Raw genomic sequence first — 27,502 nt, 5'->3', positions numbered from 1 at the left:
CTCATAAGAGCTTCTACCCTGAACAAAGCAGACTGGGAACTGATCACAAACTCTGGACTTGGTCAAAAAAGGAATCTTCTGCTGGTTTTGAACTGCTTTTGGACTGTCATGCTGTCTTAGTGACTACACTGTCCTTTCATGAGTGTTCATTAACTTTAAACCCTGAGTGCATCCTCCTGGCTTGCCAGATGTGTTCCTGAGCTGATGTCAGTTCCTGAGCCAAGGCAATTAAGGCACAAAATAATTGTAACTAACATTTTGTTGTGGTGTTTTTTGGTGTTCGGTTGTTTTGTTTTGTTTTTAACAGAAAAGGGTCAGGACTAAAATTGACACCACAGCCTTCTCTGTTTTTAAAGCTGAAGTTGGCCATCCCAAACTTCCTTTTAATATCCCATGGAAAATTGAAGTATGACCTTTTATTTCAATGGAAAACAAGTACACTTGCTGCTGTCCTGGAAGCTGTCAGCACTCCTCGTCTCATCCACCAGGACCTGGCAGCTTTCCTCTTGCACTGAAATTGTATTCTTTTATTAAAATCTCACTAGTATGTTGAGGTAGTAGTAGTTTTACCAATAACTCAGTAGCCAAGCATAACTTTTCTATCCAGAGAAAAGTGGATGGTATTATTCTTTGCTGACTTGGTTCAAAATAGCCTGTGAATTGGTAACAGCAGCATCAACTTAAAAAGCTGTGAGGAAGCTGCTCAGGGCATCACAAAGTACAGGCTAATTATCTCATAAGCTGAATTGGGTGTCTTACAGCTGTTTCTCATGCACATTAACAGTGTTAAGCCTCAAAGCTTTGTGGAAAGCATTAACTTGAGGCATGTGGATGAAATGAAATTTGCTTTTGACTGTCTAAATATTTACTCAAGTATTTCTGTTTCATGCCCAGTCCTACTGACAAAAGGCACTGTAGTTCTCACAGTCAGAACAAGGCTGAAGAAAGGCCACAGGAATTATATTGAACCTGGCTGGTTTTGTCTGTAATTGCTGCTTTTTCCTAGCAGCAAAAGGAAAGGGAGACCTCAGGGAAGAGAATTCTTCAGGAGGTGTGGGTGCAGTTAAGAAAAGGAAGTAAATTTAGAGAGATACCTTTGCTCAGACCAGAAATCAGCTCTGCTGGCCTTGGCCTTCCCAGAACCAGTGTCTCATCTTTAACAGTGTTATTTGTATATAAAAAATAACCCTGGCTATCCCTGAAATGTACTTTGCAGGACGAGCAGGTTGTGGAGCAGGTTGCACAGTCCATGATGTGTTGAAGTTCAGTGCAAGGAAGCAGCAGCAATTGCACGAGCAAAGCTCTGCCCAGCAACCTGCAGGTGTGTTGGTACTCCTGGGACTAGACAGGCTCACTGTTCCTGTGAAAATAGATTTGCTCCCATGCAGTGAGGTGCCGTGAGCAGAAGAATCTCCAGAGGTTGAGGATTATCCCCTGGTCAAAGGGATTCTCCAGCTCGGAGTGGCGCAGGTAGGAGATGCGGTGGTGGGACATGAACTCCCAGGTTGTGGTGTTGCACGAGATGAGGTACAGGTGGGAAACAAGCAGCAGCAGGACCACAGTGGTGAATATGACTATCAGGAGGAAGGAGAGCAGGAGGAAAATGTTGTACTTCAGCCATTCCCAGGACTGTTGAAAGTAGAGGCCTGACCTTTCGATTCAAAGAGAAATAAATCTGCAGTTAAAGGAGCAGAATAAGTTCCATAAACCTGATGGCACATTTAAGTTTGATTCATAACTAGTGAGCTGCTGATAATCCTTTACTACACAGAGTTAATATACTGTAAAGTCCTGAGAGACTGCACCTGTAGGGATTGGAATCTAAGAAGTTCAGAAATGCTGGTTCCCCTGACAGCTGAGAGACAATCGCCTTGAGTTAACTCCTCTCCTGAACACCTGGAACCCTGATGGAGTTTCCAGCACTTGGATTTGTAAACAAAGATCAGTAACTGAAGCAAAATGAACAATGAAACCTAAATTATCAGATTCTGCTCAAGATTAAGGGCCTTCAGGATGCAAAAGACGGTGAAGATCCAAAACCAATCCAATGTTCTGCACCAACCCTTCCGTGGACCTCAAGGAGCACCACAACTTCCAGCCACCTCCTGCCCTTACCAAGCAATGTGGCCTCCCCACAGCAGAACCACCAGCTGCACAGTCAGGTAGGCTATGAAGAGGGGGTGGTTCCTTTCCCCCACACAGTTCTCAATCCAGGGGCAGTGGTGGTCGTAGCGCCGCACGCAGTGCTGGCACAGCTGGCAGTGCCTGGCTCTCATGGGCTGCTGCAAAACAGAGGCAATCAATCAGAAAAAGAAAAAAACTCACTGGCAGTAGTCACTGCAGTAGTGCTGTCCCACTCCCTGCTTGGTAGAACAGAACATCATGCAAAACTCTTCCTCCACAGCAGTCCTGTCCCTAAAGCACTCCAGGGTGAGACAACAGCACATCAGCATTGCTAAGAACAGCTCTAGGGGGTCTGTGATTCCCCTGGTACAGACCCAAATGGGTGAGGTTCAAACTAAGTGACTCTCACACATTATTTCTATCTACACATCTTTATTATCTACATATTTATAGGAAGTCCAGTGTGCCACGGAGGGAGACAGAGCCCATGAGTCCATTCAGGAAAGCACGAGCAGACTATTGAGGTGAGAAACTAGGACCACTGCTCTTGAATAGAGTGGGCAGGGCTGGGATGTTTTAAGGGATGCACAGAGGAGGGAAGTGTCTGATTCTGTCAGTACAAGACACTTGCACAGGAAAGCAGCTCAAATAGCAGGAACAGAAAAGATGAAAGACCTGACTGAGAAAAGTAGTGATTCCTAAGATTTGTGCCCTGAAGCATAGAAATGCTTTGCCAGCTTTTCCTCCTGCAATAAGCTCACTTCTCCTGGTAGATATTCTTTAGGAATTTATGGAAGCTGGGATAATCCTTAATTTTATTAAACCGATAAGGATCACTCTGAAAACAGGCCTCTCTAGGCTTTAGGCAAATTGTTTTAAGAGCTAATTAAATTGCTCTAATTTCTCCTTCATGCTGTCTTTTACCATCCAGGCCAATGTTCTGTTGTTTTAAGGCCTCCAAACAAGCTCTCAATGATGATCAGTTCACACAGGGCCTTCAACTGCCCTTCTGACTATCAAGGTATGTTCAAAATAACCTTCTTGACACTGGCTGACATGGCAGTAAGAATGTAGAATACAATTTTTCCATGGCAAAAGAAGATCCTTGTTTCTACAAGCCAGCAGGGACTTCCAGCCTTGGAAAACTGGCCTTTGTGCCAGTGTCCATCACTACTCCATGTGTAGCTACACAATCTGCCCAGCCTCCTGTGAGCAGCACTGATGGAACAGAAAAACACCAACAGCAGCAGCTGAACTTTCAGATCACTCATCCCATCCTGTTCCAGCATGTTCTGGATGCCCACCTTCACCAGGCAGTAACCACAGCGTCGCAGCTTCACGTCACCCGTAGCCTGGGGGATCACCAGGCCCTGTCCTTCAGCCTCCCCTGCCTGCAAAAAAGAGACAGAGGAAGGTTTGTGTGGTGCTGTCTTGGCACGACAGAGCTGCCTTACTGCACCACAGTGCTGGTTATCTCTATCATTAGGAAAGTTAAAATAATTCCTTGGAATTCCTAGAGACGCTGCAGTTGTGGCACAGTGAGAGAAGGGGCTCCGGTAACCACACAAAGAATGTTTGCACAGAGGCAGAAATAACTGTGGACAAGACACACTTTGGGACAAAAACAAGATTTCATTTCCAAACACAATAATGATGTCTTTTCAGTATAAGCAGTGCTACTTATTCATCCACAGCCACACTCACATTAATGATGGAGGACCAAGACTGATCATGCTTTTGTCCTGCACAGTCTGGCAGGCAGTGAACCTCAGGCAGACTATCAGTTACTGGAACTTTGCATCTCCGTTTATCTCACTGTAACTTGTTTGTGTGCGTGTCCTCTGAGAGAGCAACAAATCCATAAACAGTTCAATAAACGGCTGCAGAAAGCACTGTCTGCCAAGCCTGCCCTTCAATTTAGGTTTTTGTGCACTCGTACCACTTAAGCAGCAGTTAGAATAAAATAGGTCATGTACACATTCTATAGGGCACTGCAGCCTCTGCTGGAAGAGAGGACTTGGGCTCAAATGGCACAGTCACTTACAAGGTCAGTGTGGTGTGAAAGGCACATTTAAAGTCTGAACCCTTTTGCTGTTGTTACAGAATACGAATGTGAGGCTGTCTGGTCTCATCTCTGATGGTCTGTGTGTGTTTCCTTCACGCCAGCACAACAGAAACTATTTCACGCTGTTCTTATCTTGCAGAGCGGAAAAAGAAGAGAAGCCTATGGACTTTACAGCCTCAACCACTTTGTTCATTTATGAAGGGATTTACCTTTGCTTCCTCTTCAGGCTTAACAAAACCGGGATCCATGAGAGACACTTTTAAGTACAGCAGGACGGAGCACAGAACCAGCAGGACGAAGACGAGCGGCTGCAGCAGCTCCCCGCGCTCCTCTTGCTCGCGCAGATCTGAAAGGTACCCAAAAGAGAGAGAGCAGCAGCTCCTTGTGAAGCGTCCGGGATGCTTCCCTCTGGCCTTAGCAAAGGGATCCCGCACCTACGGGGAGAAACGGGGCGGGGTGAGCGGGGAGAGGCTGAGAAGGGGCTCCCCACACCCTCCCCTGCCCTGGGGGCAGCCCCGGGCCGTGCCGGGGGGCAGGGCCCGCACAGCCCCGCACCGATCCCCGGCCCCCGGTGCCCCCGGGGTGGAGCGGGCCCGGCCCGGCCCCGCCTCACCCGTGCGGTTCAGGAGGAGCCCGAGCGTCAGGGCCGCGCTGAGGGCCGTGTGTGCCGCCCGCACCCAGCGCCCGCCGGGCCCCATGGAGGCACCGCGGCGGCCCCGGGGCTCCGCCGGCCCGGAAGGGACCGGGCGGGGCCGGAGGGGACCCGGGCGGGGCGGGCCGGGGCACGGGCAGCGCCCCGAGGCGGGGCCAGGGCGGCCTGTGCCGGCCCGGCGGGCGGGGCTTCCGCGGGGCACGGGCATCGCTTCCCTGCTCCTCGCGGGTGCCGCTGCCCTCAGGCTCTGCTGCCCTGTAGAATCGGGCTCTCTTTCCTCCCCACCACTCCCGGTTTTTCCCGCTGCAGCCCGCGGGCCTGTCCTCCCACACACATCGCCCGTGTTGTGCCCAGCGAGCCGGCCCAGCGCCCCGGGGCCTTTCCCCGAGGAAGGTGTCGGACTGGATGATCTCCAGAGGCCCCTTCCGACTCGGATTCGGTGTTTTCCCTGAGCCCCTTCCCGCCCCGAGCCCGGGCTCTCAATGACTCTGCCGGGCTGTGCCAGCGGGTGTGGGGAGCGCGGGACTGGGCACAGTGCTCGGCACCTCCGATACACCAGGGCGGGCACTGCTGGGTGTGCAGAGTGATGGAAGGGTCTGGGAGCCATGGAAGGGTCTGGCAGAGATGGGTCAGGCAGCGGGTGCCGTTCGAAGGCTGCTCAAGGTGGTGCCTGAGGTGCTGCACTGCATTAACTCCAGTCTTGCCAATGTGGTCATTCCACGTGTTCATTTCCATCCCCCGGGAAGAGGCACAGAGGCCGTGCCTGGCTGGACGCGGTTACAGGGCCCCATGAACAGAACGGAGCCTGGAGAATGCCCGACATAACTCGAGGAGGGATGTGGTCTGGCCGGGGATGTCTGCACTGAAGAGGCTCCTGGCTGAGTGAGGGCATTGGACGGCCTGCAGAGCAAAGCAAGTGTGTTTAGAGAATGGCCCTTCTCAGCTGAAACAGGCATCTAAAAGCAGTTGAATTGCACCCCACATGTCTCTTGCTAACAGTAAAAAAAGCTAAGGTGACTATAGCTTAGATGTACGTATTTACACTTGGAGTGTCTGTTAGTTTAGGGGAGATGAATCTCATCACAGGCCTGTAATAGTTCCAAAATCAGTGTTTTCTCTTTACACTATTTTCAGTTTTAACACAAATAAACCTTGCTGCTTTTGTTACCTTCCTTCTCAGTGAAAATTTGGAAAGAAAAATCCTATTCTTTCTAAATTTACCCTCCAGCACCTTAAAAGTAGCTGATTCCTTGATATTGTTTGCCCATAAATTCATTATTTTGGTCTATTTAAGTCAGTGGCTACCTGCTGATTCCAGGAAAGCACCTGGCTGTGTGGGTCACTTAAATGGTTCACCTGAGACAGCTGGGTTGAAATGTTAATAAAAATTGTAGACAAAATTTTCAATAATCATTCAAACCCTTTTGCTTTAATTTTTTTTTTATTCCAGGTAAATGCAAAACTTACAGCTATCCTCCCTCAGACACCTCACAGACTGTACTGGTGCTTGAAAAAAAGGTGGGTAGTGTCCTTCCTTCCTTGCAGAGAGGTGTAAATTTTAAAGCTTAATAAAGGCAATTTGAGTAGTAACATTATCCACTTGAAAGTAGAAACATTTTGATGTTCTAGAACAATCTGTCCTAAGGAGTGTATTCTCACTCTCTTTGTGATTAAAATAATTTGGTGCATGTTACTCTTTTTATCTTCTCCTTCAGCTGTGAAACCTGTCTTGCAGAGATCAGAGCTCATCTTTGTCTCAAGGGTTTCAGCCTCAGCGAGTGGTTGAAATTAGGCTCAGTTCCAGAAAATCTCTAATAGCGAGTTTCTGAGTGGAGATTCTAGGTTCTTATGGCATTCCAGCTAGGAATTCCATGCCATCTCTCTGTCCTCTTACAACAGGGCACATTTTCAGAGGCAGTTCAGTTTCATATGATTCCCCCTCCCACTCTGTTCACCCGGAGTCTGATCCTTTAGACTCCACAATGACCACTGAATTAACTGGCAATTGAGCCCTTGCAGGACCAGGGTCTTAAGAAGAAAGTCACGCTGGCCTTAAAGCAGATTGACTGGCTTAACCCAGAGGCTTTTCTTAAGTGCTCAGCTTCTGCCCACTTACAAAGCCAGGGCTGCAGAGTGTGAGCTGCAGATCTGTTATGGAGTTCAGAGCAATCTGTACACTCAGATATTGTCCTGATTTTTTTATTCTCCTCTCACACAATCTCCTAACAATACTCTCTTCCTCCACATCTCTTTTCTGTTGACAAACAGTATTGTATCCCTTGGAGTGATGAAAGGCAAAGCCACTGAACTGCACCATCAACACATGGCAGTTCCTTTCATTTGTAATGAGATATTTGACAGCAAATGGCCCAGTAATGTACCTAAATAAACCACATCCACAGACCAAAGGAAGAAGACACTGTTGAGCACTAGGTTTAATACACAGCGGGTATCCAATGGATACAACAGAAAAGTTAATTCATTCAGAATTGTAAGGAAGCAGCAGTTGTGCATTTTGATTTTTTTTGCTGGGTTTCACCACGTACAAACATTTGAACCAGGCCCCCACATCAGGCAGGTCCACGGACAGAGTAAAAGCAGACACTCGTTATAACGGAGGGTATTTTCTTTCAGCAAAACAAGGAAATACATATTTGGTTAGCTTAAAAACTTCTTTAAAAACAAGAAAAGAGTTACAGAGAGAATCAGTGGCAAGTATATGAAATCAAACCAAAGTCTGCTAAAGCAGAAGTGTTTCAGTTCAGCAGGAAATCTCCCTCAACCCTTATTTAAGCGCTGTCTTCTCCAGCCCCCATGTTCCTTTTCATCCATCCCTGATGACTATTGCCCTCTGTGCTTCATGCACATGGTTGTCGTGGAGACCAGCTGTTTCCCTACTTTTAATTCTCTTTTTCTAGCACAAGCTGCCCTCTGACACCTGAGCTGTGGCAGGCTCCTCCCTGAACAGTCTCAAGGAAATGTTTTTTCTATGGATAGTGCCTGACTGCAGTGCCCCTGGAGCTCTTGTCCTAGTGGTAATTAATTGCCTTCTTCAGGTGATGAGAGGAACTCAGCTCACAGCTCCAAGACTTTTCTTCCCACTCATCCTTTGCAGAGACCAGAGTGACAGCAGCAGCAGCCCAGCCAAGGTGACAAGCTGGGTAGGATTCAGTGCTGAAGAGAAACATTTCAGTAGGAAGGTGCAGGGAAACAGCAGCCATGGTGCAGATGGATTATCTGCAGTGCTCTGATTGCCACAAATATCAGTGCTAAACTTGCCTGGCTTGGTCTAGATGAGAAAGTCTGGTGCTGCTGGGTGTTAGGCATCATAGAAGGAGATGCCAGTCCTTAGAAGCAATTCCTCCCACAGATCTTGTAAAATGGAAGCACTTGTGGGAAGTTGCCCAGCAATTTGGAAGTTGCCCAGCACTGCCTGCTGAGCCAAGGGCCACTGAAGGACAGGGCAGCCTCCAGCCAGGGAGGAAACTACACAGTCCAGGCAGAGGGATCCTTTGTTGGCACAGTCTCTGCAGGGAGCTACTGAGTTGTGTTCGTGCTCTGCTTGCCAAGCTTTGCAATATTAAAGGAAATGTAGTAGTGAAATCATGAAGAGTCTGGGTGGGCCAACAACTACTGAGCACAAGGAGCACCTCTGCCACGTGTTTACTCATGATGAACTTCTCTCCAAGTGATCCAAGTGAAGCTGGATCTTGACAGTTCTGGTGACAACCCTGTTCTGGTTTTCTGAGCAGGGTTGGTGATTGGCTCTATGATTCTGTGTGGAGTTAAAGTCTCCTGGTTTATTCCTTTGATCCAGCAAGGCTGGAAGGTCTGAGGCTTCCCTGGAACAGGCAAACATTTCAGGGTATCTGACTTCCCCTTTTACATTAGACCTTCATAAAAAAAATCAGCCACTTTGCCCTCCCCTCCTTGCAGAACACTGTTAGGATATCTGCAGGCAGCTCTCCTGTTCTGTCCTCAGCTCTGGATCTATGGCAGCAATTAATTCTGTCTCCAAAAAGTGCTTTCAGGTCATGCCTCTTGTTTCAGTTAGGGAAACTGTGGTACAAACTCATTTCAGACTTCCAATTACAGAATTCCTGGATTGTGCTCAGGTGTTCAGAGGATACCTTTCTCTCTTTTGCTCCTTACTGAAGGGGAAATGTTATTTTTCAGCTCACAAATTCTTGGCTTGAAGACATGGAAGCTTGTAGGCAAAGCTCATGTGACTAAGAGGGATGGTACTTCTTTTAACGTGCTGTCTCAGGAATTTACCTTGCTGTGGCCTGACTCAAAGTCTGATGTGTAGCTTGCTGTAATTGCCCAGTTGTAGTTCCCCCTTCCCCTGGGATCAGTAACAGATTTCAGCTCAGATTGAGCTTTTCTGGCAGCCTGGCCTGACTCCATTAATCTCCTTGTTGCTGGGAATTTGAAGTCTTTTTATCCTGGTTCAGGTACAGCTTGCTGAGGGGCTGTGAGCAGTGAGGACAGAGGTTTACAGTAGGAAACAAAGCTTTGGTGCAGCTTGGAGCTTGTTAGTTTGGGATGCAGCAGGTGAGACCCCAGTAACAGCTGAACTTGGGGGGGCACTGGTTTGAAAAACCCAAACCTTTGGGGTCTTGAGGCAGATGGAACCAAGTCACTGGTTGTTCATTAGCCTTGATGTAGTTGTGCCAAAATCTCAGAGAAAAGCCTGACTGCACAGATTGCAATGCAAGGCTGAGCTCTGCTCCAGCTGAGATGGGAGTGCCACTGTTTCCCCAGGGTGGCAGCTGCATTCTGGGGACAAGGGTTTCTGATACCTCTCCCCCTGTGACATGTCCCCTTCTTCTCCACTCCCTCCTTGCTAACAGTCAGAATCCTCAGTGCTTTTTGTCAGGTGATTCGAGATTTTAGTGGCAGGAGCTTTCACTACATGGGCATTGGAACGAAGCAAACCTGGTGGGCAGCACTGTCAAGTGAAACAACTTCAGGACAGCAGCACTAAATGGAATTAAAGAGCAAAACTTGACTCCCCTAACACACCAAGGCTGCCTGGCAGTATTTGCAGCCCCTCTTAGTTTTGCATCTAGAAGGAAGATCAGCAAATGTTACACAGAAAACAGATCTTGAAATAAGCTTCCCCATCTCAAAGCTTTAGAGACACAAATTCTTGGGGAACAGGAACAAGAGAGAGAAAAATACATTTTAAAAGACTGCAAAAAAGTATAATTTGTCAAGTTTTGCAAATCTTAAGAAAACAATTCAAAAGTGACACAAAAATATATATAAGTTTGAAAAATACTTAAAAGAAAAAAAGTACAGATCTCACAATACCAAACAAATGACATATGGTTAAAAAGAAAAAAAAAAAAAAGACATTGAATAACACCGTATTGGCAGAAAAAGTAAACCTGTCCAGGCAGCTGTGTTCTGTCAGTTAAAGTGTCAGTTTGTGGATCAAGGATCTGTCTCTAACGTGCTCACAAGGACAACATGAACTCTGAGCATTAGCAGAACCTCATAGCAGCGAGTCAAATCTGAGAGCAACGTGTCCGAGGGCAGAGAGCAGCGAGTTACTGTGCTGAGAGGCCTGAAATGTCCCACCTCACGTGGCTGTGGGCTCCTCTCCTGCTACCAGGCATAAAATCTTTTCCAAGTCCCTTGTAAGGGAAGATTTGTGACTTGTCAAAGAGCTGTGGTGAGCAGTGGGCTCTAAGCATGAGCTGCACACTGTGCTTAGAGTGTCTGGCTGGGAGAACCTTCAGCTTCTGGAGCCCTTACAGGACTGGAGTGTTACAGGTGAAGACCAGCTCCTCTCACCTGCATCACAAACTGCAGTAAAGCTGCTGATGGGAGTGGGGCTGCACTGGGAAGTGCTGCTGGAGTCAGACAGGAGTAGGGCCTTCTGCTTCCAAGAAGAAAGTGGAACAAGAGGGGCTATTTCATGGGATTGCCCTCCAAGGGGTGCATGGAGACTCCCCACTCTGAGGAGAGGACTTCAACACCTCCAATTCCAGCAGTTGTGCTGCAGTCAGAGTCCTGCACAGGGGAATTACTGTGCCACTGAGCACAGCTTGTGCTGATGCAGACTGAGGAAGAGCAGAGCAGCTCCAGGCCATTCCTGGGACTTGCATGAGGGGTACAACTGTTCTGGATCAGGGCCTGGGAGAGTTTATTATGCAGAGGGAAATACTCTGGCTTTGTAGCCCTTCCCCACAAAAGAAACACAACTAAAAGGTGGTGAAGGTCTGGAATGAAGATGTGTAGCCCTTTATGAACAAACCTGGTGCCTTCTTGCACAGGCTCCCTTTGAGAGAAAAGCTCTCTGTAGCCAAGAATATGTAACTGGTTTTACTCATCCCTGACCTTATGAGGGTGGGTGGGCTGGCAGATCCTACTGTACTGCCAGTGGGGACAAAACAGACCTCTTGACTTTACTGGGAATGTCTTACTTCTGGATGACCCACATACATGTTAGCAGTGCTTCCATTAATGTGAGTCTTCTATAAAAAACCCTTAAGGGAGTGAATTAACTTAAAAGATCTTTCTTCCCTATTTTCTCCATGTATAAATATCACTAAAAGGTCAGTTCTTTTGGTCTGTCTCTCTGGTATTGTGTCCCCCAACCTCTCTGACCAAATAAATAACTCATCCCTGCCCATAGCCCCACTGAGCAGCCAGTGCTGATTCAGGACTGGTGTTCTTGCAGACATTACAGGACCTCATGCAGTACAGCAAAAGGGAATTCTCTAAAAAGTGGGAAATAAACATGTCACACTAGTGATCACACAACTAGGTCTTCAAGCTCATGGTCATTTGAGGCTCTCTGTGTGGTCTAAAACAAAAAGGTTAAAAGATACATAATGTAGTTGTCTTTGTTTTTTGTTTTCTTTTTATACAGAAATCATACACACGGAACTTCAACCTGAAACTTCATAACAAAAAAAGTTCACTAAGGTAAGGAAAGCATTTTGTTGTGCAAAAAGTCCCTCCCCCCTCCTCTGTTCACCTTCATCTACTGAGGGTCTCACACACACACAAAGTTTCCTTCCAACGGGCGAGTTGGTAAGAAAGAGTCCTCCCTATGTACAGTGAGTTAGAGAGAAGCTGGATACAGTGCTGGCAAGAGGCATTGGGTCAGTGCCTCTATCTGGAAGTGTCCATGTTCTCCTCCTTAAAGTTACTGCAGTGCTCTATAACTTTCCTATGGATAAAACAAGGACAAGGAGAAAGGGTTTAGTGTAAAGCTTATTGCACCCAGTTGTGAGACAGTAAGGTAAGAACTGTCCCACAGTTGATCTCTGTGTAACTTTATCCTCTTTGTGTCAAAACCAGTAAACTCCACAACAGCAGCTTAGAGCTCCCAGTCTGGAATGTCAAGTCACAGCAGTGCACATCCAGATCCACATGTGACTGTTCATTCACCACCCCCATATCCAAATCCTCAAATACCTTTGAATCACAGCAGGAAACACATGCACACAAATGTCTGTCATTCACTGTGCTGTCACCTGTGCCATAAACACACACTGTGTGTAACTGTGACTGTCTTCTGCAGGCTCCAGTCCCCTCCAGCGCTTAGTGACCCTTCAGCTGTGGGAATACCTGCTGCCCACCCACCAGGTATGTGTTCCCAGCCCATCCCTACCTCTTTTATATTCATCCTGCAGGTATGAAATTACAGCTCTCGTTCTGCCAATGACCAGAGACTGCAGCTGGCTTTTAAAACCCTGAACAGATGACTCCAAAAGAAGGTCACGTAACTGGGGAAGCTCACAAAGGTGATGGACTCTCTCTACCTTTTGAAAAATGTTCTCATTTTAACTGTGCAGTCAGTAGTTTTAGTGACAGACCAATATGACTCTGGAGACAGACAGTGATGACTGGAGACTATTGGCCTAAGAGCTGCAATTAGTCATGTGGCTCCCCTGACCAACAAGCCAATTCTGTAACCAATTTGCCTGGCAATGACCTGTGTGCACTGCCCACCTACAAACACCTCTAGTCTTCTCTTTTCACCTATTTTTCCTGTGTTCACTTCATACCACTTGCACACATCAATGCTTTGGCAGCCTCACTTGATGTGGAAGAATAAAAACTAAAGTAAAGCTAAACTGGATGTTTGTGACAGTGCTCTGGTGTCCTACCGGGCCATTTCCTTGGTCTCTTGCCGTGCTGAGGCCATTTTGATCATGTCCTTCAGGAGAGGGATCCCACCTTCTTTGATCAGCAGCGGGCAGTACTTGTCAGCTGCAGAGAAAAGAATGAAACAGGCCCTTGTGAGCCCTCACAAGAGGGGTACAAAGGGTGGCAGGAGGGCAAGGAGAACGATCAAAACAGTGAAGGAATTTCCTACACACCAAGTCTCATTGTTTTTGTTTGGCTCCGCTGCCTGGACATTCCTGCATCATTCAAAAAAGGTTTTCTCCCCCTGCATAGCTTAACTGGGAAGACTTTTTCTGCTGACAGCCTCAGAGCCACCCCCTCAAGTTCTACAGTGCAAGGGACGTGATTTCAGAAAGGGAACTTACGGTAGACAGAGACCAGGTTATAGAGTGCCCAGGTGGCCCAGTGCTGGCTGACTGGGGAGATTCCTTGCGGAAGAAGTCGGAGGATTGGTTCAAATGACCTGCACAGAAATATTACAGAAGTTGTTAAAAATCCGAGAGCAGCTTCTTTCAGCACCTTCACCACTCACAGCAATACAAACTGCTCACAGATGTCACAGCAGTAAACCCACTGGCACACCAAAGATTCTGGCACCAAGGCTAAGTCTGTGTCCCAGGGCAGTGCTGGCAGGATTACAGACCCCACCACTTCAGCACAAACACTGCCCAGATAAATAGCTGCTAGGAGGGTGACTGAGCCCAAAATCTAATTTCCATCCTCCATCAGTCATTTCCTCATGACAGCTGAAACCCAGCACTGATCAATCTGTAGAGGGGATAAAGCCAAGCTATACCCAGGCAAAGCATGTGCAAGGGTTGCTGTGTTTCTTCTGACAATGACACGTCTATACTGTGGAGCAGGCACTGGAATGCCAGTTCTGGATCCCTGCCAAGCACTAAGGGAATACTGAGTACCTGATACCCTCTTACAAAAAGGGTTTTGGATGATCCCAGCAGTTGTATAAACACATGAAGGGATTTCTGGGAACTATGTCTAAATATGCCCGAGAGTGAAAGCTACAGCACATGACTTTGGGAAGCAAACACTTAAGGAGCTGCAAAGGACAGCAGTCTCAGAGCACCATGCTTAGGCAGTCCCAGACAGATCATGGGTTTCCTGAGCTACTCAATTTCATCAGAAACATGCAAGAGAAATTCTGTTGGGCTCCCAAACTTCTCCCATAGGAATTGCCAGGTAAGGTGTCTAATTTCAGCAGCTTGTGTAACATATTTTAGAGGAAGATGTAAAACCCTCACTAAAGAATATCCCTGAGGATGTTCCTCCCTCACTTTGAACAGAGCCTCCATGCTGGGCTATATCTCTTCCATTCTCTCTGTTGGTGTTGGCTTCCTGTGACAATCCTGGCTCCAGGAGTGGGCCAAACTTTTCCTATTCCTCACCTGTAATTGATATTTCTCCTGGAGTTGATATCCCAGCTCTGGATGGCTGCCCACATCCTCTTCACAACTTCCTCTCGGTGGGGCTCACAGATCCCCCAAGCCTCTGGACCATCAAACATGATATGGGAGAGCACTCCACAGGCGTTATAGGACACCTCAATCCCGTCGGCTTTGCTCTCCAGCAGGTTGCTGCCAAGGCAGACGAGATCACTTAGAGGTGCTGAAGCAGCAAAGGTTTAGGAGTCTCCAGGTGATGGAGGAGCAGAGCTCCAGGCCCAGCTGATGAGCCAGGCACTCACCTGAACACACTGATGAACTGGGAGGTCATGAGCTGCGGGCGGAGCTCCTTCACCTCTGCCACGTTGCCCAGGAGGCCCAGCATGTTGCGGTGCAGCTCCTGTTTCTCTGGGAATTCCTGGATGAGCAAAGGACAGGATTACATACAGGTAGGGCCACAGTGATGCCAAGAACAAGCAACCCTGGGGAAAGGCTGTACAGCACATCTAGAAAGGCTGAGCACTTTTGGGAAGTCGGGAATGGCTCCTTAGCAGGAGCCAAATGGGATCTCGAGCGCTAAAGGTACATATGAAGTGTACCTTCATATGAGAGTTGAGACCAGGGCCCTCTGTTCACTCTCACTGCTGCTCTGCTCAGGGGAACTGAGCAAAGCTGGGGAAAGAGGAAGATGTGTTGAGTTCCTCTGTTCTACTTGCTGGGTGGAAGGATGTGAGAAGAACATAGACAAGCTTTTACTTTTCCATTTGTGCAATGCAGGAAGTACTCCCTGGAGAGAAGCAGAGCCAGGGATCCTATCCAGGCACCTACATCTCCACTGCTTGTGTCAGCCTCTCCCCAGAGACAATCACACTTACTTTCAAGCACTCCAAGAACAGTTTCATGCCGCTGTAGTTAAGGAACATCTCACAGTTATCTGGGGTCTCATCAGTGATGTTCCATAGGGCACTCCAGGAGAACTCCATCACCTGATCACACTAGAGAGTCAAAGAAGGGACAGAATCAGAGCTTTGCTAATGTGGAAGCCTGACGCAGACCAACTACTTATTTCCTCTGGCATCACCCCAGATGGCTCCAGAGGTAAGAAAACCTTGTTATTCACTTTCAATTTGTCAGCAAGTGTTTTTTTTTGTTTAATATTTTTGTCTCCCTGTCACATTCCCCTGCCCTCAGCCTGAGACAAGAAATTCTGCAGCATCAGCTGAGATGTCTTGTGTTTGTCAGAGAAGCTGAGCTGGCACTCTGGGCTGATCTCCAGGCCTAAGTGGGACTGAAGAGAAAATACTCTGTGTATATGTTTTTTTGGAGAAACACTCACCGTTTTATCAGCCAACTTCTTCTGAATCAACTTTAGCATTGTCTGTGGGCAAAGGAAGGGAAGAGTGAGAAACAGTTTAGAAATCATGGAGCTAAAACTTAGCTGCTGTGGTACTGCAGTGGCCAATTTTCAGGCATATTCAATTTTGATCCTTTGTAGAGAGCCTACTTGGTACCTCTTTCTTTAAACCACTGGGACTGGGTTATGTTCAAAGTTGCAGGTATTTACAGAGATGAACTATGTCAGTCCCTGAACTGTTGAGTTTGTGGTTGAGTCAGTTTTGATCTGTATGACAAAGTCTGGGATGTGACATAACTGCACCAGAGCACTGGCCTCTGCAGCTCTTGGAAAAGGTGAGGGACATGGGTGGACATGAGCTGGGAAGCTGATGCAAACTTGGAGAGGAAGAGAAGGAGCAAGTCACATGGTGGTACCAGCTGTGGAAATAACATGATGTGGTGAGGAGGTATAACCTGTATAAGGTTACAGTGCTTCCCTGCCCTCCCAGGCAGTCTCTGGGATCATGACTTCCAGTGCTGGTAAGCAAGCAAAGGGGGCTCCAGGAAGGGTTAGCACTACTGGGACACTGGTTCTCTCCTGTGATACTGAGAGGCTGGATCACAGCTGGATGCATTGGGTGAACGGCTGCAAGGGAACTGTGCTGGCCTGGGTTAAGGGTAAGCAGACACCCTGGGACCATACCAACCATGACAAACCCCATCTTGCCCACAGCTTCTTTGTGGTCGTTGTCCACCTGGCAGACCAGAGCGTTGCAGAGGTGCACAGCGATGCGCTGGATGGACTCGTCCTGCCGGCTCTGGTTGAGGATGTTCAGCAGCAGCTCGTTGACCCGGCGGTACTGGAACTCCAGCTCCTCGGGAATGCTGAAGTTACACAGGGTCAGGCAGCAGTTCCGCTGTACCTGGGCCAAAAGGAAGCAAACGCTGGGCCAGGTGGCTACAAAACCACTGGCCCCATCACTTCATGTTTCCTTTCTGCCTTGTATTGAAACCATCTTCTTGCCTCACAACAACTACTGAAATTTCAATTACCCTTCTATTTAGTGCTGTGCTTTAGCCATGCTCTGTCAGTACCCCTTTCTTTCTCTGTGTCACTCCAGTTTCACAGGGCCACACAATTATCCAGGGCCCACTGCTTTCCAAGCCACTTCCTCGTGCCTGCAAGCTCAGCTGGCTTCCAGTACAGAGATTTGGGATGTTTCTTTCCATTGACTCGATATCCCCAATGCCTTTGACACCACAGTCAATGCACAACCTTTGACCACTATCCATGGAAAAAAAGGAGCCTTGCTATCATTGCTTTCTCCCCCTTTTTCTGGAGAATATCACATGGATAAGGAACACCCTGCATGTAATCCCCATCACTGAGTGAAGGAAAGGAGCAGATCTGGGCAATCGCTTCTCTGCCTTGACTCATTCCCTGGAGGCTGAGGAGACCAGATGCTGACACTAGGCTAAAGAGATGGGATAAGGGAAGGAGGGAGCTGAAGGAGCCTGGTCTGCTCTTACTGTGACCTCCTGGTAGGACTCCATGCCGTTCAGCACCACCTGGATGACCTGGCGCCGCAGCTTCACGCTCTGCTCCATGCGGTACTCGGAGTTGGTCAGGTAGAACAGCGCCGCGCTGCCCGTCACCTGGATGTTTTTGTCATCCTTGTGGCACTTGAGGGCTGTGATCACCAGCTGTGGAGAAGCAACATGGAGCTTCAGTGCCACTGACTCGCTGTGGAGTCTTGGAGTGACTATCAGACGCCCACAAGGAATATGTGGCCCAGGCATTGCGGGAATGTGCTTGTGAAACGAAGGTAAACCAGTTCCACTGCACTACTGGAACTTTCTCCAGAACGGTTTCCCAGGGTGAAAAAAAGACTGGGACCACAAAATTGCCCTTGTGAGGGAGAGGCAAAGGCTCACCTGGAGGGCTCTCAGCAGCTGGCTGCAGCGCTCGATGCGGGCGATGTCGAACAGGAGGTTGATGGCGCGGGAGGTGATCTCCGGCCGGTGCTCCGTGTAAGCCTCGATGGCATTCAGGACTTGCTCTTCATTCTTGTCTCCACTCACCTGGCATGGGGGAACAAAAACAGTCAGGGAAGAAATCATGGAGGAGGAGGCAGATTTCCTGCATTATCAACTAGGTATTGAAAGGTCAGAGCTCAGTTGTCACAACTGAGACCCAAAGAACTCCGCTCTACTGGCAGCCAATAATTTTCATGTTCTTTCAACTAATACCAAGCTCCCACTGCCTGCATTCCTGCAGCCTCGTTACCTTGTAGGCTGGAATATGCGTCAGGCGGCAGAGAGACGTTTCAAAAAGGCCCAGGAACTGGAGTGGCCGTTTCAGACCCCGGAAGGGAGCAATGCTGCTCTTTGCTGGCTCAATGCTGGGGGGAAAAAATAAGAGATCGCTCATGTCGGTAACGTGTTTCTTCAGGTGTCAGCCCTCCATTCACTCTGCACTGCCTCAGAGTGATAATGGCTACACTTCACTTTACAGCAGCTCCTAAACATAACCCTAAATGTTCATTCCAGGTGATCCTGAGTGAAGGGTGAATGTGTGGAATAGAACCAGCAGTAAGAAGAACTCATGCAGACAGAATGCAGCTTTCCCAGGTAGAATTTGTCCTGGAAATTCACTGGTTGGAGTGAACATTTCCTTTTAAAGGGCTGTGTATTTCACTGATCCAAAGTATTTGCAGTCTGGGCTGCACATCATCTGATAGACTAGATCTGCTTCTGTGAGCAGGCAGGAACACTGCTTTTGCTGCTGTGTTTCTTATTGACCAAGAGCCAGTGGATTTTCACCAGCTCTGATGAAAAGGAGCCAGTACTGTCCCACTTGTTTGCTTCTGTTCAGTAAGTGCTTCATAGGAGGGAAGAGTTCTCGGCTGAGCTGGAAAACCAAACCTCTAGCTATGCCTCTACCAGGATTTGCAAGGATTGATCTCCCTGATATCCAGGTCAAATCTGAAAACAGGCCTTTCCAAGATCCTAAAACATTCAGCCCTCCCTGACTCAGTGTATAAATGTTCTGTCTCAAAAGAGCCTGGATTTCAGTGAGGGTAAGAATGTTCTGTGTAGGAAGTATGTACAGAGCTTTGGAGTCCTTTCAGAAATAATCCTGCCGGAGATCCCTGGGAGAATGTGTGTGGAAAAGAACTGAAATCCTTCAGAGCTGTATGGCAGGCAGATGGGATGATTTCTTTATTACTCTTACAAGTCCTCACATGTATTGCATACAGCAATAGCAGTTGATTCTCACACCAGTCGTTACTGTCAGGGGAAACTGGGAAGAGTTGTATCCTGCTTTTTAGTATCAGACCTACAGAATTTGGGAACTCAAAAGAGGGAACTGTTCTTAACTCATCTTTCTATGATCTATCCATCCAAGCAGACCTCAGTAACTGCTGTTCCCGTACCTTGTCTGGCCCATCTTCTCCTCCATGCTGGGGATGGTGCAGTTCTCCAGCATGGTGTGCCCTGAGATGTCGAGCGAGCTGAGGTTCACCAGGTTCTCCACAAACAGGTTCAGAACCCGCCGGGTCAGCTTGAACTTGTAATAACTGGACAGATGGTCTCGGGAGATATCCAAGTGCCTGCAGGTGACAGAGAGCATCTCAGAGCCTGGAGAGCGTTAGCTGGGGCTTCTGCCTCTCTACCAGAGGAAAAGGACAACCAAGTGTGATCATTATTTATTATTATTTCCTTCCCAAGGTACAGGAATGTGGTTGTGTAGGCTCTGGCAGCAGCAGCTGGCTCTGTGTGTAACCAAAGCACACAGATATCTGCCAGAGCAGGAGCACAGTGAATCGTCTGGCCACACATCACAAAGCAAATGGCTCCAGGCTCAGGAACTGCCTTTCCCAAGCTCCATTGCAGCAGCCACCTGAGCATTTCTGCCTAGAGATTAAAATGCACCAGAGGATCTTTGCATCCCCAGAAATGTATCTTGCCTCACCCCACAAATTAATTTACACAAGATTTTGTCTGCTTCCCCAATCTTCTAATTTTTCCACCTCAGGCTAGTACTCTGTCCTGATTTCTTTCAGGTGTTTAAATGCTTAAGCTTTGGGGAAATCCTGCTGTTATGGGACTGGTGGGACAAACTGACCCACATGGTGTGCAGGTGGGGTCCCTTACAGGGCAGGGGCTAAGATCCTTGAGAGAGACTTTTCTAAATTTCCTGAAACAGGAGCCAACATCTCACTCACAAAAGTGTCTTCTACCTGTTGCAGACCAGGTTTCAGTGCAAGTCTGGGACTTAAAAGTACTTAGATTTAGAAAATATTATCCGGGATGTTCCCTGAGACTCCAGAGTGTATGTTAATGTGCCTGAATTCAACTGTGATGATGCTAAAGCTATTGCAAAGCATCCTTCCTGTGAATATTAAGGCCTTTCTCTCTGGTTTGGGAAATCCTGGATTCCTTTCCCAATACCACTGTGAGGTTTGAATAGCAATTGTCTCAGCTCTGGTTGAGGAAGTTGTTTCACTGTCAACACTCTTAGGTCAGGAGCACCCATTTGTTGACACTGCTTGTTCCCTTGGTTGCCCCATCCATGCACAGTGGGCTTCCATGGAGTACAGCCAGAAGACAGCCTGAGCTCGGAGCTTTTCCTAGTTTTACTGCAGAGCCAGGCTTAAACTTTGTAAATCCCTGTTTGATGAATGGTTTGGATGACTGAGTTTTGCAGTGTATCACTGTGTTAGTTTATGTAACCATATGTAGTAATTTTCTTTTGCCATCTTTTGGGTATTCACCTCTTCTATTTTGTTTGTCTGGTTGGGGGTGGTGATGGTTTTGGTTTGGTTTTTTTTGGTTTGGTTTGGTTTTTTTTTTTTGGGTGTCTGGGGTTTTTTTGGGAGGTGTGAAGGTGTTATTTTTTGCTTTTCTAAGAGGAAGTTTCTGCTAAGTATGTCTTTGTACAAGTAAAATTCAGGCTGGCTTTAGACATGTCAGATATGTGCAGTGAGTCAATGAGTGAGCCTGTTCACAGGAAGGTTTATAACCTGAACCCAGCAGGTTATAAGGTTAGAGGCACCCAGAGGTGCTTCTCTGTTAGCAGGCAAGTAGATCATTCCTAAAAGACCTTTTCCTATCAGTGGGAAAAGGATAGGCAAGGAAGAACAGATCTGACCTGAGCTTGCGAAGCTGTGCGATCACTTGGATGTGTTCCTCTGAAAGGTCCATGTTGTAAAGCACTAAGGAAACCAGACTGTCCTTCCACTGGGTGAGGAATCCCACATCATTCAGCTGGATCCCAGAGAGATCCAGAGCTGCCAGGGAGGCCAGAGGCCGCAGCAGGGTCTCCACGTTCACCCCCTCGATCAGGCGGCCCAGGTTCAGGAAGCGCAGGCGGCTGAAGCCTTCAAAGGTAAAGTCCTTGACCAAGACCTGGCGGGTGGGGTTCACCAGACAGTCATCCTCACACCCCCCGGGGTTCTCCTCCTCGTAGAAGATATTGCAGCAGCCAAAGAGGCTCAGGGAGATCAGTGTGTGGCTGAAGCTCACCAAGGTTTGCAGGCTCTTGGCTGTCAGCTTCTCACAGTTAGTCAGGTAGAGCTCAACAAGATCCTGGGAAAAGGGAAATCAAGGTTAGGAGATAATTCACAGGTAAAGTGCCCGCCCTGTTTGATCCACACCTCCCGCTGGGACAGCCTGAGACCACATATCACCAGTGTCCCCATCCCATTCCCTACAGTGGCTTTGGGAGCTGAGAAGGGAGAAGCCGATGTTATTCCCAAAGTGAAGGATGGAGCCTTGGGGATCTGCATGTCTGGGATTCTAGCTGGTGCCCATGCAGCAATGCTGTGACATGACAGCTGTCAATGCAACAGCACCTGCTTCCTGATGGCCTCCAGGTCCTGGTCCTGCACAATCTGTTCCCGCAGGTGGATCCGAGCCAGCCTGGTGCTCCGTGGGTCTGAGAAGAGGGTGAAGAAGCTTTCATGGGGTTCGAAGATGCTGTCTGTCTTCACCAGCTCCACATACCTGTGGGGGGAAGTGGCATTAGCACAGCATGGCAGAGGCTCAGCTACAGCTCTGGCATCTGCACTGGTGACATGGGAATGTGACACCAACCCCCTCCTGATCACCCAGGTCAGCGTCTGGGGTAGAGGGGCAGACCCACTACCTCTCCTGGCACTGAGCTAATCCTTAGGGATATCTCGGGCAAGGCTGTGTGTGTTTGTGAGCAAACTGGATTCTGACAAGCACAGACTCCAGGAATTTTTTCCCTAGCTGTTTAAACTTAGTAATTTGATTTTTTTTCTAATTTTTTCAGAAAATTAGCTGGCCGGAGTTCTCTGCCAGACTCTGTGGGGACAAGTTCAGCCAAGAGAGACTGTGACAGCCAAATTATGTAAATCCCTGGAAACAGGTTGCTTTGTAAAGCTATGGGAGCAGCAGCTTTAAAATTTAACATCTGTTAGCACTTTGCACTCTTATTTCTCTGCTTGGAGAGGGAGCTGTAAAGCTTCAGTAGTGGGAAATGGGAAGGCTCCTTTGTTGCTTACTGACTGTGAAGCAGTGACTGTTTCACTCTGGGTTTACCCTTCTGATTTCCCTTTCAACAGGACTTTGTTCAGCTCTATCTGACTAACTTGGAAAGGGTGATATCCACAGAAATTAGAGTGATATATAGCACTACAATAACTCTGGGAACACTTCCTTCTGAAGTTAATGCAAACCTTTACTGCCAAGATGGAGATCAATTGGAAAAACAGCCCTATGATTTCTTCCCCTCTCATTCTTTTTGGAGAACTACACACCCCTTTCCCTGAGCTCACAGCTCCTCAAACCAGGCAAAGCTTCCCAAAGCCAGGCCTAAAACATACTCATTGACAAGTTTGTCACAGATCTCGCTGGGCAGGAAGATGTCGGGGTGGAGCCGGAGCGTTTCGTTGTCCAGGAGGTAGCAGAGGGTCCCCTCCAAGTTGCGAAGGCAGAAGTCGGTGCACAGGGTCATCAGCGACTCGGGGCTGTCGGATGCCATCCTGAGGGAAGTTATGGGAAGGGGAAGAGCAGGAAGAAGCTTTTGATTCAGGAGATCCTTTCCTCAGATGAAGTTCCAGGATGGATTTACAGGGACATCAGGCCAGCTGGAAGCAGAGGGGAAAAGAGATGCTTTGAGAAAGGCACAAATCCAAGCATCCCGACCAGTGTCCCAGGATGTTGGGAGTTGTGTTTACAGCCCCAGACCTCAAAAAGACCTGCAGCAGTTTGGCCTCTCTGGCAGTGTGACTGTAATTCCTTGGTATCTCCACCCCCAGGGATGAGTTAATGTGAAATGTGTTTGGAAATGAGGCTGCACAGCCAAATGTTTCCTCCTTGCAGGTTATCTGGTGACAAAGGCCCTCGGAAAGGGAAGTGGCAGAAGCCACATTGCTTGGTTTCCTTCAGAGTGGGTTGGATAAACCAGCAGAACTTTTGTTGTCGGGATAATCGTCTGTGTGGCCTCTGTGTGGCCCCAGTGGGATCAGCTGACCCTGTATCTCCTGCCTGTAATTCTGTTTGCCACCACTCCAAGGCAAGTTCCGTTTTCAAGCTGAATTTTTCCCTGTAGTGCCAAAGCAGAAGCTTCATGAAAGTCTTTGAACCAGACCGTGAAGTGGATCAGAAGCCAGAGGGAAACACACGGACTGGTCTGGGATCCCTCTGACTGCAATATAAGGCAACTCACCATTTCTAAGTTTATGCACATGCTGGACACCTGAACTCGGGGAAGATATCCCTGTCTGTTTATTTGTTTGACAAAATCTGACAGCTCTGGTATCAAGATTTGCTCACTGAAGCCCTGAGGTGTTTAGCAGAATGTTAACTTGAACACCAGCAACGACATTTTACTTTCAAAGGGTCAAATCAGGTTAGAAGCAATCTTAATGTGAACTTCTCTAAAGATTTCCAGACACAAAAATATTGTTGAAATGTTTATTTTTGATGTAAAACCTGTGTCTTATTCATCAGTCTGTCCCTGCTGGCAGCAAGAACACCAGTGCTGTGGGAGCAGTTGCTGTTCTCGGTGCCACAGCTGAGCAGCCACTGCTGGGGAAGTTGTTGCAAAATGTCCTTAACCATATTGCATTTCTCATCTTTATACTGCAGCTGCAAAGATCAGGACACTTCTCTGTGTCTCCCTAAAGCCACCGCTGCTCTCCCTTTCCTCCAGTCCTGCAGTATCAGTACAAGGCAGAAGAGTTTAATTCCCTTTCCTCAGCCTAATGACAAGGGCACTGGGCTGGATCAGGCACCTTCTCTCTGCCCTTTTTCAGATGCTGTTCAGCCCCTACCTGGGTGATGATGCCCATACAAAGTCAAGGCTGTGGACAAGGAAACCCTTCAAATTCAGGCACCAAAGGGTCTCCATGGGTGACAGCACAGCTGTGACTGAGCCTGCCCAGCAGCCCGGGCTCCCTCTGATCCCTCCCTGTCCTGCAGAAGGGATTTCCATGCAAACATGAAGGCAGCACAAGTTGGAACTCAAACCTCTTTTTTCCCTTCCTCCTGCCTTTTGTTAATTCTTTTTCTGTGTTCTGACCTACAACATTTAGCAGCTTTTCCAGGGGGAGATCTCAAGTTCTCTGCTGGTGTTGGCTCAAAATGTAAAACCCCTCCAGGCAAAAGCAGATGCTGAGGAAAAGAAAAAACAAACCCAAAACCTCAGCAATCACAAAAATTGTACTTTAAACTCTCTCCAATCAGGATTTTAAGGGTGTAACCTACTCTTCTGTGTCACCAAGTCTTTAGATGGGGTCGCAAGAACATAAAATTGTGAGTTCTCAATAGTGCCATGACAGCTCAGAGACATTGGAGGTCCATATGGCCCCAACCATGAAAATGGAGGGTCTGCAGTTTTTAAACAGAAGGAGCTCCATAATCCACAGCTCTCTCCTTTGTAGCCAAGAGAAGTCAAGGCTGAAATGGGCCACTGAGTGCAGAGTATCTTCTCTCTGGCTGGGAGGTCCTAGCCAGGGGAATGCAGGTGGGAGGCAGCTGCCCTGTTCCTGCTTTGGAGATGAATCAGCCTCACCTCCAGAACGAGTCCCTCTCGCAGATTTTGCCTCAAGCCTGAGAGAATCTTTCCAGAAAGGCAAGATCAACAGGAAGATCTGAACCAGTTGGGAAGCACGTTCTGCTGTCCCTACCAGTTCCCCTGTGCCATCAGACAGGAGGTCCCTGCAGCCAGTGTTCTTCCACTGTTTACTACCGATGGCCAGAGAACTCGAAAACAAATTCCCATTGACAATCCATTGTCACGTGCAGCTGGAAACGGCCAGTGCTTGGGACTTGTCCAAGCAGCTCAGAGCACCAGAGGGCAAGGACTGCCTTCCTGTGGCTCTGCCCAGCCTCTGTTCCCTCTCTGCTGAGACCAGCACAATGCAGCCAGTTGATCCCAGCCCTGGAGAAATCAGCTGCCCTTTAACTTCTGAGCTCCCCGTGATCCACCAACACAATCCCAGACAGAAGTTCAACAGAAGGAAGAGTGGTTAAGCTGTCCCAGTGAAATAAGACCAAAGAAAAGCTTTCATCTTCGTGATTTGTTATGGATATCTGAGCAGCTGCTGTGACCTTTTGTCCAGGACAAGACACAAGCTGGGCTCTCCCTCCTCACTTAGACCCAAGACGTGACATGTCGGCAGGGGGAGGGGGAATTAAGTGTCAGTAGCTGCCCTGATCAATATTGTCTCCAGTTACAACCTTGGTGTGTGACACAAAGAAACAAACTGGAGATGCTGATAAATGACTAGCTTTTGTCTGATTGTTATCCTCAAGCAGCTCTCCACAGGATCAAGCTGCCCAGTGACAGCCACCAGTGCCTTCCAAGGATGGGCAACGAGCTGCCTGGTGCACGTGTGCTTTGGAAGAGTCAAAGACAGACACATGAAAAATGCTGAAAATTCAAGAGCACCAACTGCAAACTGACCAGAACTACAGTGCCAATATTTATTTCTCTAACAGATTTACCTCCGTCTCAGTGCATGAAGGAATCGAGTCCCTCAGAGCTGCAGGAGCAGGCACACAAAAGCCATTTCCATGGGCACACAGCCCTCTCCCTGCAGCCACAGCCCCCTCCCACCGTCCACAGGCCCAAAACCAGCCACAGCACAGACAGCTCCACTCACCCCATCACCAGGTCCCACCAGTCTCTTTGCAAGTATTGCCCATTTTCAGGCTGCACCTGCATGGTGACAGCATTCCAGGCTGCACTGGCACATGAGCCCCTGGCACTCTTGGGGCTGCTGGTGCCAATATCCTCTCCCCTGGACTCCAGACCAATCCTCTCTCCCAGCCTCTCTCCAGGCAGTGCCCAGAGCCAAGCCTGACTCACTCTGGCTCCGTGCCAACCACAGAATGTTTATGCTGCTGCTGCTACAGAAATAATTGGCAAAGCTGACTTTTCCAGCATCAGGGACCTGTCCAAGGAGAGGGCAAACACTGTGCACTGACATGAGTGATTGCAGCGACTCCAGAATAACGAATGTCACATAAATGCAGAGTTTGGCACAGGTTACGCTCCGAGGGGAAAGTGCACTGTCACCTTCACTGGCGTCCTGCAGCTGCAAATCACTGGGATTGTGTTAATGGATGGGCCATGGCAGCTCGTGTGGGGAAACCCCATCCCTGCTCACCCTGGGGGAAGGGAAGCAGGAAGAGATCGAACTGTTCTGTAACCCAGCACAGCCTGCAATTCCCAAACTTGTCAGCCTGCCACGACTGACACCGTAAACGAGGCAGCTCGGGGAATGTGTTGATCTTTGTACCTGCCCGCAGCAAAGATGCTCCTTCGGTTCCCTGAATTACACCACGGATTTCCATCCTATAAGTCACCTTCCCAAGAGGACACCCGGGTGCCCCCGCTCACGGCTCCCTGGGCGCAGGGGCTCCGCCAGCCCGCGATAGGCTCTGACAGCCCTGCGAGCGCTCGCAGTAGCCGCGGGCAGGGCTGGCCCCGAGCCCGAGCCCTCCGACAGGGGACAAGACCCAGAGGTCACCGCGGGGGCTGCGCCGGCGCTGCCGCCGCGGCGCGGGGCGCTGCCTGGCGGAGCCCGGCAGTCCTGGGGAGGGGATGGGGCAGCGCCAGGGGGCTCCGCACGGCGCTGCCGGGGGCGGCGGATCCTCCCCCCGTCCGGGCGGGCGGGCCCGGTGCCCTCTGGCCGGGCTGCGAAGGGGCCCGACGGCACTCACCTGGCGCCATGGGGGGGCTGGTCCCGGTGCCCGGGGCGGGCTCCGCGTCCTGCTCGGCCCCGCTCCCCCCGCCGCGGCCTCCGCTGTCAACAAACCCGCCGTCACTTCCTCCCGCCGCGCCGGAAGCGCCGCCGCCGCCTTCCCCGGAAACACCGGCCCGGCCGGAACGCCCGGGCCGCGGGGGGACCCGCCGGGGACGGGCACGCGGCGGTGACGTCACGCGTCTCGTGACGTCACGCGATCAAAGGCGCTGACGTCACTGCGCGGGGCACGGTGAGACCTCCCCAGGGCAGGGCCCGCGCAGCCCCGCGGGTCCCTCGCTGAGGGTCCCACCGCGCCCCTCTCACTGAGAGGCGCCATTGCCGCGGGTCGCGCTCACGGCTGACATTGGCACCGGGTCGGAGTGTAACCGCCCCGGGGTTCCCTCAGTGCTGGGGGGAACCGGCAGGCCCTGCTGGCCCTTGGTGCCTGTGGGGGACCCACAGCGTGTCTCCTAGCCCCGTGGGGCGCGGGGAGCCGGGACGGGGCAGGGCCAGGCTGGGGCAGCCGACACCGAGCCGGGACCGAGCCCGCGGG

General features: G+C 49.3%; 2 protein-coding genes and 1 long non-coding RNA gene across 5 annotated transcripts; 1 reads left to right on the top strand and 2 right to left on the bottom strand.

Moving 5' to 3' along the window:
- Positions 1–282: 282 nt before the first annotated feature.
- On the bottom strand, positions 283–4,903 carry ZDHHC12 (zinc finger DHHC-type containing 12). 2 transcript variants are annotated; one of them, XM_027649727.1, is made up of 5 exons: positions 4,803–4,903; positions 4,399–4,535; positions 3,429–3,515; positions 2,116–2,282; positions 283–1,651 (listed from the first exon to the last, which is right to left on the bottom strand). In XM_027649727.1, exons 1-5 carry the CDS (start codon positions 4,885–4,887, stop codon positions 1,342–1,344), a joined length of 786 nt encoding a protein of 261 aa, XP_027505528.1. In that variant the 5' UTR covers positions 4,888–4,903; the 3' UTR covers positions 283–1,341. The 2 variants fall into 2 exon arrangements, with proteins under 2 accessions (XP_027505528.1, XP_027505529.1); XM_027649728.1 differs by having other exon boundaries at positions 2,116–2,279.
- LOC113950212 lies at positions 4,467–11,780 on the top strand. Its single transcript, XR_003528695.1, has 4 exons — positions 4,467–4,542; positions 5,588–5,757; positions 6,292–6,359; positions 11,725–11,780. It is a non-coding gene; the product is annotated as an uncharacterized LOC113950212 (long non-coding RNA).
- ZER1 (zyg-11 related cell cycle regulator) lies at positions 7,259–27,501 on the bottom strand. Of its 2 annotated transcripts, none has more exons than XM_027649726.1 (16): positions 26,927–27,501; positions 22,579–22,842; positions 21,583–21,733; positions 20,880–21,316; positions 19,162–19,338; positions 18,012–18,126; positions 17,660–17,806; positions 17,255–17,428; positions 16,480–16,647; positions 15,726–15,767; positions 15,265–15,384; positions 14,692–14,807; positions 14,393–14,581; positions 13,355–13,452; positions 12,971–13,073; positions 7,259–12,027 (listed from the first exon to the last, which is right to left on the bottom strand). In XM_027649726.1, exons 2-16 carry the CDS (start codon positions 22,734–22,736, stop codon positions 11,970–11,972), a joined length of 2,253 nt encoding a protein of 750 aa, XP_027505527.1. In that variant the 5' UTR covers positions 22,737–22,842; positions 26,927–27,501; the 3' UTR covers positions 7,259–11,969. The 2 variants fall into 2 exon arrangements, with proteins under 2 accessions (XP_027505527.1, XP_027505526.1); XM_027649725.1 differs by having other exon boundaries at positions 16,432–16,647; positions 26,927–27,498.
- Between the last annotated feature and the right edge of the window lies 1 nt (position 27,502).

Source organism: Corapipo altera, unplaced genomic scaffold, assembly GCF_003945725.1.
Source record: "Corapipo altera isolate COAL_440 unplaced genomic scaffold, ASM394572v1 268, whole genome shotgun sequence".
NCBI classification, from domain to species: domain Eukaryota; kingdom Metazoa; phylum Chordata; class Aves; order Passeriformes; family Pipridae; genus Corapipo; species Corapipo altera.
This window is presented reverse-complemented; position numbering and strand designations above follow the sequence as displayed.